Source organism: Gossypium hirsutum, chromosome A10 (genome assembly GCF_007990345.1).
Source record: "Gossypium hirsutum isolate 1008001.06 chromosome A10, Gossypium_hirsutum_v2.1, whole genome shotgun sequence".
Lineage (NCBI taxonomy): Eukaryota > Viridiplantae > Streptophyta > Magnoliopsida > Malvales > Malvaceae > Gossypium > Gossypium hirsutum.
The window spans coordinates 22209116-22219082 of NC_053433.1; the positions used below are offsets into that span (position 1 = coordinate 22209116).

Below are 9967 nucleotides of genomic sequence, written 5' to 3' on the forward strand. Positions count from 1 at the left end.
AAATTTAAACATGGTTACTGAAATCCATACAGTCACGTTCTCTATTTTATTTTACAAGGGCCTTTCTTTCACTTTAGTATATTGTTCTAAATGAAAAAATGGTTGAAAATTTTTATTTCAGCTTATCTCGAATACCAATAATCAATATACTAGAACAACGAACTAATATGTACAAATTATAATGATATTTTTTATTAAGATATTATTATTAGAGTTTCTGAAAACCAATGTAGCACTTCTATACTTGATCTGGTAATCAGGTTGGGTATAGGGGTGTTACACATCTAGTTACCACAACTTGCTCTTCACAGTGCTTGAACAACTAGGCATATATACCTTTGACGATAACCTACACAAGGTATACTTTTCTTTTATTGGATTCGTTCTTTTACTAGAGAACACGTCAAAGACTAAATCCTAATATACTTCATTGGGCAGATACTTAATTCGCCAAAACATTACTTCGCCAGAAGCTACAATTTGGCGAACTAGCTACCATAGTGCGTTAGAATAGACAACTTCATGTCTACACGCCTTCAATTCGAATCATCAAGATTTAGGGTGTGATAATGGGTAGTTTTAAGCATTGTATTAAAATTAGACGTTTGATGACTTGCTAAATAATGGTAAGAGATGTTATTATGATTATATAAAATTTATTCGATTGATGTTGTGTTACATCTTAGTATGTTTTGTTGCTTAATGAATTTATATTACGAAGTTGGTTTTGTTAGCACCATCAATGCTAAGCATGTACTCATATTGTGACTAATATTTAAATTTATCAAATTAAATTAATTATAAGAACATTTTTATATAATTCCATATTTATTCATATTTTAATTGTTTCAACCATAGGGTGTAACCTTGTGAGATCTTAGACTGTTGACAATAATAATAAAACACATCTAATATTACAAACAGTGAGTGACATCTAGCAATGCATCATTGCTACCCAAGTTATAGAAATTGTGGTTCGATATAACCTTTTTATGATAATATTATTGTATAGTATGTCCCTTTGCCTGTGACATCCAAATTGAACATATGTCATTGAATAGACAAACTTGTGTAGTCCAATCTCTTATTTCTTGAATCCTGAGTAGACAAAGATGAGCATATGAGTTTGATATATCATATCAACTCATTTAAGCATGGCTATGCATTTCTAGTCTCAAACAATTAAGGGGGCCGAGATTCACTCCCATTATGTACGAAGGACAAATCCTATCTTGATAATTTATATCTCATTACATAGATTTTGATACACCTAACAACAGTCTTTATAGCATTACTAGGTACAAAAATGTTTAACTATGTCAAAGTATAAAACTCTCAATGTTGGAACTATAATGATGACAAGTCTAAGGATCATATACTCCATTGTTATTATGAGAAGTGTTGTGACTATTACATAATACTCCAAGAAGTATTCTCATGATGGATCCATCCAACACACTGTTCTTCAACATGTACTCATACATTGACTTGATATCTCATATCCATGACCACATGTTGTGACTATTACATAATAATCCAATAAGTATTCTCATGATGGTCATCAACCAACTAAACATTAGTCTTAATGTATTATTGTTGCCAAACCCACAACAATACTTGACTAAAGACATTTAAAAATAATCATATTATTGTTAGGACTTTATTATTAAACAAATTTTTTGAGACATAGAAAATAGAAACTAAAAATAATAATGAAAATGTCTTTATTAATAAACTAGGTAAATAATAAGTATAGTAATAGAATCATCTCATGATTGGCCTTTGGGTATACTCCAACAAAATCTGCCCTAAACAACATGTTAAGGTTCCATAATAGCTAAAAACGTGCTTTGAATAACACATTAAAGCACCCTAGCGGCCTAAAACTTTCTATACACAACACATTAAAGCTTTACATAAGCCACAAACCTACTTTTGAGTAGTAAATGGAGGCCTTGTGCTAAAATGCATGCATCTGTACTTCTTAGTAACAAACACCAAGCTTCCAACACAGAACCTAGATGAGCAAACATCCTTTAAGAGATGCAACCAAGTCAGTATTTAGATATGCAAAGATCTTGTTACAAAACTTGATCGAGCATAAACTTACGCTCTCTACATCCTTAATATGCACATTAGGAAATATATTTTTCTTGTTTTGGTCTTAACGAGTCAATTATTATGCCAAGAATATCAACAACTCCAATTGTTAAGCACAACGAATGGCTATCAAAAGTCCAACACAATACATCAAGCAAACAAGTATGTCAAGCCAAAAGCTAGCTCTGGCCAATTAGATGGACCAATAATAAATATTCAAGCAGCCTTAGAGCTATGTACAAATACACACATGTACTATATAACATGAAGGGTCTCTCCTTCACCTCAGCCTTTTATTCTTACATTTTACTTTCTATTTTTTCTATCATGTTGATTTAAGAGTTGGAAAGTGTCTCAGAATACAAACTTTGACACTCTTAACTCAAGTTTATCTTGTAATAAAAAAATCTAAATTCATCTTACCTTCCTCCAAAATCATTCTTTAACTTCGTACATTATTAAACATACACCATATAATTTTAGAGGATGAGGAAATAAAAAGGGAGAAGATGCATTAATTAAGTATAAATGAAATAATAAAATACTCTTTTTAATTATGTGCCAAATATATATACGAGACATGGCATGAGCGAATTGTAAACAATATAAATCTTTTATAATAAATCATAGAGACAACAAAATGTTGTTGGGAAACATTGATTGGGTTTTGGCTGCATCTTTCTTTAGTTAAGAACGATTTCTATAAATCTTTTGCTCTTTCAAATATTATGCATCACATCTCTTCTCCTTTACGAAATTTACCTATTTTTTCATGATTTCTTGGTGCTTTTTTTTTTTTGCAATCTCTGTTGATGAAATTAAATTTTTTAGCTATTGGTTGATTACTTTTATTTTGCATGCATTTACGTTAATATTATTTGTTAGGACAGATAAATTTAAGGTTAATGTCGTAAGAATAGAATAAAACAAGGAGTCAATTTAATTTTCAATTTGCGGTTCAATTGAACAATTCAATCACTTTAAAAATTAAAATTAATTCAAAAAAGTATTAGCAAATGCTAGAAATAAGAAGAATTAAAAAATATATATTCACAAACAAAACAAAGATAAAAAAAGTCAACGGAAATATAATTAAAAACTTTAATTTTTTAAATGCTCAATTTTTTATCTTTTATCGGTTCAAAAAATGTATGATTATTTTCAATTACATATCATCAGTTCAATTAGTTAGACCATCAATTTTTGATTCAGTCGGTTCAATATAGCTCTAATAATATTAAGATTTTAACAAAAAAAATACTAGAAAATCATTGTCTTAAAAAATGAATAAATAAATTTGGATAATGTGATGGACATTATTTTTCTCATTTGCATACATTAATGTCTAATATGATATATAAAAAAAAGTATACTATGATTTAAGAATAATGTTATAGATATATTTGTTGAAGTATCATATACTTGCTTGGTAAGGTAGATTCAACTAAATTTAGATTGAGTTTTATTTAAGGTTTTTAAGTATAAGTTCAATTAGGTCAGATCCAAAATATTAGGTAATTAATAAAATTAATTTAATTTAATTTTAAATAAATTTCAATTTTAATCTTTTATTTTTATTAAAAAAAAGTAAACTTTTATATAAAATTATAGAAAGCAATTGAATTTAACTTCATCCATAAATAGATATGATAATAACTCACACTCTTTATTATCATTTAAAAATTTTCTTTAAGAATTGAACAAAATTATTTTCCTTTTAAGTTTGTTAAATTCATTAGGTGGGTCCATTAATCCAATTTAAGCACATATTCATTATTCTACAGAATTATAATTTTGCATTAATGTAATATTTATAGGTTTAACTATGAAATTGACCTCAAAATTATATTAATTTTCTCAATTAAGTATCAAAAGTTTTTTTTATTTATCAAAAGTGATATATAGACTATTAATTTCGTTTCATTGTCCTTAAAACGTGTATGACGTCTAATAAGAATATGTCAAATGTTGCATTCTTATTAATAGATATAGTGTTTTGAGGTAAAAAGAGGCGAGATTAATAATTTAGTACTACTTTTGTCAAAAAAGCAGAGAGTTAAATTTGTATTTAAGCCATATTTACATGATCACATTTAATGAAAAAACTAAATTAAAAAAAGGGAATATACTCTTTTCTATTCAAAATTTTTCTTTATAATCCAAGTGGCAGATTTTGAGTGGCTCACGGTTGCTCCCCTGTTAAGCACGGGGCCAAGTACTCCACCTGAAAGAGGAACAAAATCAAAGAGACACCACTGTCTTGTGGAACCCACTACATCTCTACCACCACCTTATCCAATCATGTTCTTACACGTCACAACCAGACCCCGCATGATAAAATCACAATCATTCCCTCTCAACGTGGCAAATTATAATTGGTTACACTTCCTCATAACACCGAATCTCCCGCAGTTAATTAAATCCCCCAAAAAACAAAATTTTAATCTTTCTGAAAGAGAGTCTAAGAAACAATACCAGTGCAAAATAAATAAACAATTAATTAAAAAAATAAACACTGGAAAGCAGAAAGTAGAAACAGATCCAAAAAATCTTTATTTAAAAAAAATCTTAAATTTCTTGAAATTCTTCAAATCTAAAAAGAGGAAAAAAAAAGGGTAGTTGAATTTTACTGTTATCAGCTTTTTATAGCTGAAATTTGTTGACTGTGCCACAATTTGTGGGACTTAAGTCTTAATTTTTTTTAAAAAAAATCATTGCAAGCTTTGCTTTTTTTTTGGGGGGGGGGGGTCATAAAGAAAGTTGGGTCACACACATTTCATTACTACATTCTCTGAATTAATCTCTCAGAAAACTTTTTTTAGGGTTTTGTGTTCGGATGGAGACAAAGTGTGAGAAAATGTGGGAATGTGAGGGGAAGGAAGAGGAGATATGAGTGAACTATGGGGTGTGTGTTTGGGAGAGAGGTTTCAGGGAGACCGGTAGGGAGGGAAGAAAGGAAGAGAGAGGAAATTGGTAGGGTTTCCAAAAGGTCGGAGAAGGGTGAAGAGGTTGTTAGAGATGGAAGTAACAGCCAGAGGGTGGAGGAGGAGAAGGCGGAGGAAGAAGAAGCAGCTGCTGCTGCCGCCGCCTTTGCAGCTAAAGCAAGAGCGAAAAGGAAGTCTTCACGGCCAAATCCACGGCTGAGTAACCCACCCAGGCACGTCCACGGCGAACAAGTCGCCGCCGGCTGGCCATCTTGGCTGTCGAACGTCGCCGGTGAAGCCATCAGCGGCTGGACTCCTCGCCGTGCTGATTCTTTTGAGAAGATTGATAAGGTGCCTTAACTTCTTCTCATAGCCTCATTTATGTATTTATTAGTAGTATTTTGCTCCTATGTAATTACTTACGTAGCTTTGTGAATTTGATTGTTTAGATTGGTCAAGGAACATACAGTAATGTGTACAAAGCTAGGGATACTTTGACTGGGAAGGTTGTTGCATTAAAGAAAGTTCGTTTCGATAATTTGGAGCCGGAAAGTGTTAAGTTCATGGCTAGGGAGATTAAGATTTTACGTCGATTGGATCATCCTAATGTGGTAAAATTAGAAGGATTGGTGACTTCGAGAATGTCATGTAGTTTGTATCTTGTATTTGAGTATATGGAGCACGATTTGGCCGGACTCGCTGCTAGTCCGGCTATAAAGTTCACCGAGTCTCAGGTAAAATAAATACTTTTTCGTTTTTATTGCTTATGCTGGTTTTGAATTAAGTTATGGATTTGATTTCTGCTGATATGGACAGGTAAAATGTTATATGCATCAGTTGTTATCGGGGCTCGAACATTGTCACAACCGACATGTATTGCATCGTGATATTAAGGGGTCGAATCTTCTTATTGACAATGGTGGTGTTCTTAAGATAGCGGATTTTGGTTTAGCTTCATTTTTCGATCCTAATCACAAGCAGCCAATGACTAGTAGGGTGGTTACACTTTGGTATCGACCTCCAGAGCTCCTTCTTGGTGCCACCGATTATGGTGTTGGTGTGGATCTCTGGAGTGCTGGCTGCATTCTAGCTGAGTTATTAGCTGGAAGGCCCATCATGCCTGGTCGCACCGAGGTAGTTTAACCTTTTGAATCTAAAGTTTGTTAAGCATGTATTCTTTATGTGCTATTATTTTACTATATGGAAAGCACATTAAGGTGCAAATTTTGTAGCTTTAGTTTATAGAGGCATAAGCTAATTAGCAAATTGAATTTGCTCTAGATTTGGGTGTAGTAGCAATAAAATGTACTTTTCACAACACCAAATTACTCGCTTTTCTTATATATTTTGCAAAATAAACCGTTCTGCAGTTACTGTTATATGAGATAAACTTAATGATTTTGCAGTCCTCGGTTAGCATTTGACTATCGTAATCAAAAGGTCATTGAAATTTGCATTGTCAATTTATTAATTCTCTATGATATTTGATCCTCCTTTCTCTATGGACGTTTTTGACTTGTCTGTATTACACCTATTGGTATAGGACTTGGATGTTGGGCAACATCCAATTTCACTTTGCGGTTTCCTAGTTCTGTTTGAATACTTTTTGAGTTGTCCAGGCAATTCAAGTTCATAATTTGATCCTCTACATTCATCATACCAATGAGTATTAGCATCCTAATGGTTGTTTTGTTATTACAGATCTCTTGAAAGTTCACTGGCTTTCACAGTGATCATGAAACAGCCTGGGAAAGCAACACTAGTATGATTCAGTTTACTTGGTTTTAAAATTTGTACACCATTAGGAAGCCGTTAGAGCTTTTTCCATTTGCACTTGACATATGAGAGTAATGATCTTATATATTTGATGTAAGACATTTACTGTTCTGGAAAGATGATGGTATTACTGTATTTTCAGTTTTTCTTACTGTTTAGCTTCTGATTATAGTATAATTGCTCGGCACATGGTACCTATTGTATCTGCTTAACATTTGCCTATAATTTTATTTAGGTGGAGCAATTACACAAGATATTCAAACTATGCGGCTCTCCTTCAGATGAATATTGGAAAAAGTCAAAGTTGCCACATGCAACCATATTTAAGCCTCAACAATCATATAAACGATGTATAGCTGAAACTTTTAAGGATTTTCCACCATCATCATTGCCTCTGATTGATACTCTTCTTGCAATTGATCCTGTTGAGCGCCTGACAGCTACAGCCGCATTAAATAGTGAAGTGAGCTTTTATGTTTCTCACATGTCTCCTTGGATCTGACTCTATGAGTTTTTAGGTGGCTTATTTATTTAAAACCTTGTAGCCTATACAGCAGCATTTATAATATTCATTATGATTCATTATACCGTATAAGAATTTAGTAATTGATCCCCCACCCCTCGCCCCCAAATGTGCTTGAGTTTTAGTCGGTTTAGTTTCGTTTTCTAGGATAACCAGTGATTGGTTGGAATTATTTATGGTTGCATATGCCAACGTGACTGTTCATGTGTTCTGCAGTTCTTCACGACCAAGCCTTATGCTTGTGATCCTTCCAGCCTTCCAAAATACCCACCTTGCAAGGAGATGGATGCTAAGCTACGAGATGAAGAAGCTAGAAGGTACATGATATTTGATATCATTAAGTTCTGATAAACTGTCTGGTCAATTTGAATATTGTTTTTGTTTCTAAATTCCATTCCGCAGAAATATTTTTTTACACTGCATATTTTCATGAAGTAATGAGTAATGACTATTATCATGTCAGGAAAATAAAATAGAAGATAAAACTAACTTAAGATGTTGACAATGACATTTATCCGAATGATTTGTTTATGGTAGTAGAGCATGAACATGGTAGCAGTTTCTCTCCTTTCTCTTCGTAATTACATGGGATGAGCTTCATGGTTGTAGATTGCGAGCTGCTGGAAGAGCTAATGCTGGAGTGAAGAAAGCTCGTCCACGTGATCGAGCTGCGCGGGCAATTCCTGCTCCAGAAGCAAATGCTGAGCTTCAAGCCAACCTTGATGTATGTCATAGATGCATTCTTTTCCCTCTAAACCTCATATTTTTTTCGTTGAATACGACAAGATAAGCTAACATTTTAGTTCGGTGGACAAGTTCCAGTCTTTTTTTCATTATTATGGTCGGTTAACTTTTTTCAGAGATAAATATTGATCATTTGTATGACATCTCTGCTGATTTGTGTCACTTTTGCCACACACACCCGATATCTAAGTTGGTAAGGGTTTTTCATCAAGAATCAACAAAGATATTATGCTTTTTTCTTGGTTCTAGTATTCACGAATCACTTGCATGGTCCTTGATTTTACAATTTTTACAACTCGAGATTGCGGTGAGATGGACTGATTACTGATGTACTGGAACTTTTTTTGCTGAAACAGAGACGACGGTTAATAACACATGCAAATGCCAAAAGCAAGAGTGAGAAATTTCCACCTCCACACCAAGATGGAACTCTTGGTTATCCTTTGGGTTCTGCACATCCGATAGATCCTGGTTATGATCCACCCGATGTTCCGTTTAGTACAAGTTTCTCATATTCAAATAAAGCACCAATCCAGACATGGTCTGGCCCTTTGATCGACTCTTCTGCCGTTGGTGCTCCTAGGAGAAAGAAGCACATGTCAGGTGATGGTCATTCACATTCAAAGTCATGTAAGAAAGACAAGAATTCGACTAGAATATAAGAGACTACATATAAAACGGGCTGCTGGAAAGCCAAAACATTGCTGATACGAAGTGTTTCTTTGATCTGCAACCGGGAAAACCGGAAACTGCATCAGAGGTAAAAACTTGTATTCATTTTTACTATCCATTGTCTTTTTTTTTTTGGTGGTATTATTGTGAGAAGCTTATCTAATGTTGTACATCTGTTATACTGTCATTGTTTCTTCGGTTCTGTTGGAAAACCCCAATTAGATTTAGTAAAAAAATTGAATAAATTTGTTCTACAATTTTTTTTCTTGTTTTTTCTTTTGTTAAAATGTGTCTATAGTCCCTGTACTGTATGAAAATTAGGGTTTAGTCCCTGTACTTGTATTTCTAGGAATTTAGTGTCTCCACTTTTCAAATTTCAAAACTTAGGTCGAACTGTTAACACAGTTAATTTTTTTTGTTAAATTTGCTGTAACATTTTTAAAAAAAAAAGCTACTTATTTGGTAGTCATGTAATTAAAAAAAAAAGATGTAATTAACTTGAATTTAATGATTAATAGATGGGCTTGAATTTTGAAATTTGAAAAGTAAAAAGTCTAAAATTTTGAAAATATAAGTATAGAGACTAAGTTCCTAAATTTTGAAAGTACAAGGACTATATGAATATTTTAACCTTTTTTTAGTTCCAAGTAGTTCTCAAGGCTTTCCTTGGTAAAACTTTAAAATTTGACTAGTGTCTCTGTACTGGAAACCTAGTTGATGTGGTTTTAAGTCTTATTCTTGTTAATATTAATACATATTTAAATACGATTCAAATATTTGAAAAAAAAATCAATTTAGCCATATTAAATATTCTGGAATCTGAGGAACATAGCTCAAAACGTGTCATGATATTTTTTTGTGAACACAAAAATTGACTCTGTTAAGCCCTAAACACGAATGGTAAGGTTTGAAAAGTTAATTCCCAAAATGTAGATTAAAAAATTCCCAAAATGTGAAGTCGAAGGTGCCCTCAAACCGGACCATGGTTTTTGAAACCTGGGCTGTGTGGTGGTCGGCAAAGTCATAAACACGGGATGGGAGCATAGTTGTTTGTATCAAAATAGTCAATGTATCTACATCTATTATTTCAAATCAAGAAAAAACAGTTCAACATTTTAAAAAAATCAACCACGTGAATGAAAAAAAAGAAAGGAAGTCTTAACATTTATAATTGTATTTATTTTTAAAATACATTTTCTTAAAGAAAAGAGCTATACCAAAGCTGAGA

At 32.7% G+C, this 9967-nt stretch overlaps 1 protein-coding gene across 1 annotated transcript; it reads left to right on the forward strand.

The window, feature by feature from the left end:
- The first annotated feature begins 4654 nt into the window (after positions 1-4654).
- Positions 4655-8996, forward strand: LOC107897547 (probable serine/threonine-protein kinase At1g54610). The gene is made up of 7 exons (XM_016823034.2): positions 4655-5375; positions 5474-5758; positions 5841-6158; positions 7036-7263; positions 7540-7640; positions 7933-8047; positions 8424-8996. The coding sequence occupies exons 1-7, from the start codon at positions 5001-5003 to the stop codon at positions 8727-8729; spliced, it is 1728 nt and encodes a 575-aa protein (XP_016678523.1). The 5' UTR covers positions 4655-5000; the 3' UTR covers positions 8730-8996.
- Positions 8997-9967: the final 971 nt, after the last annotated feature.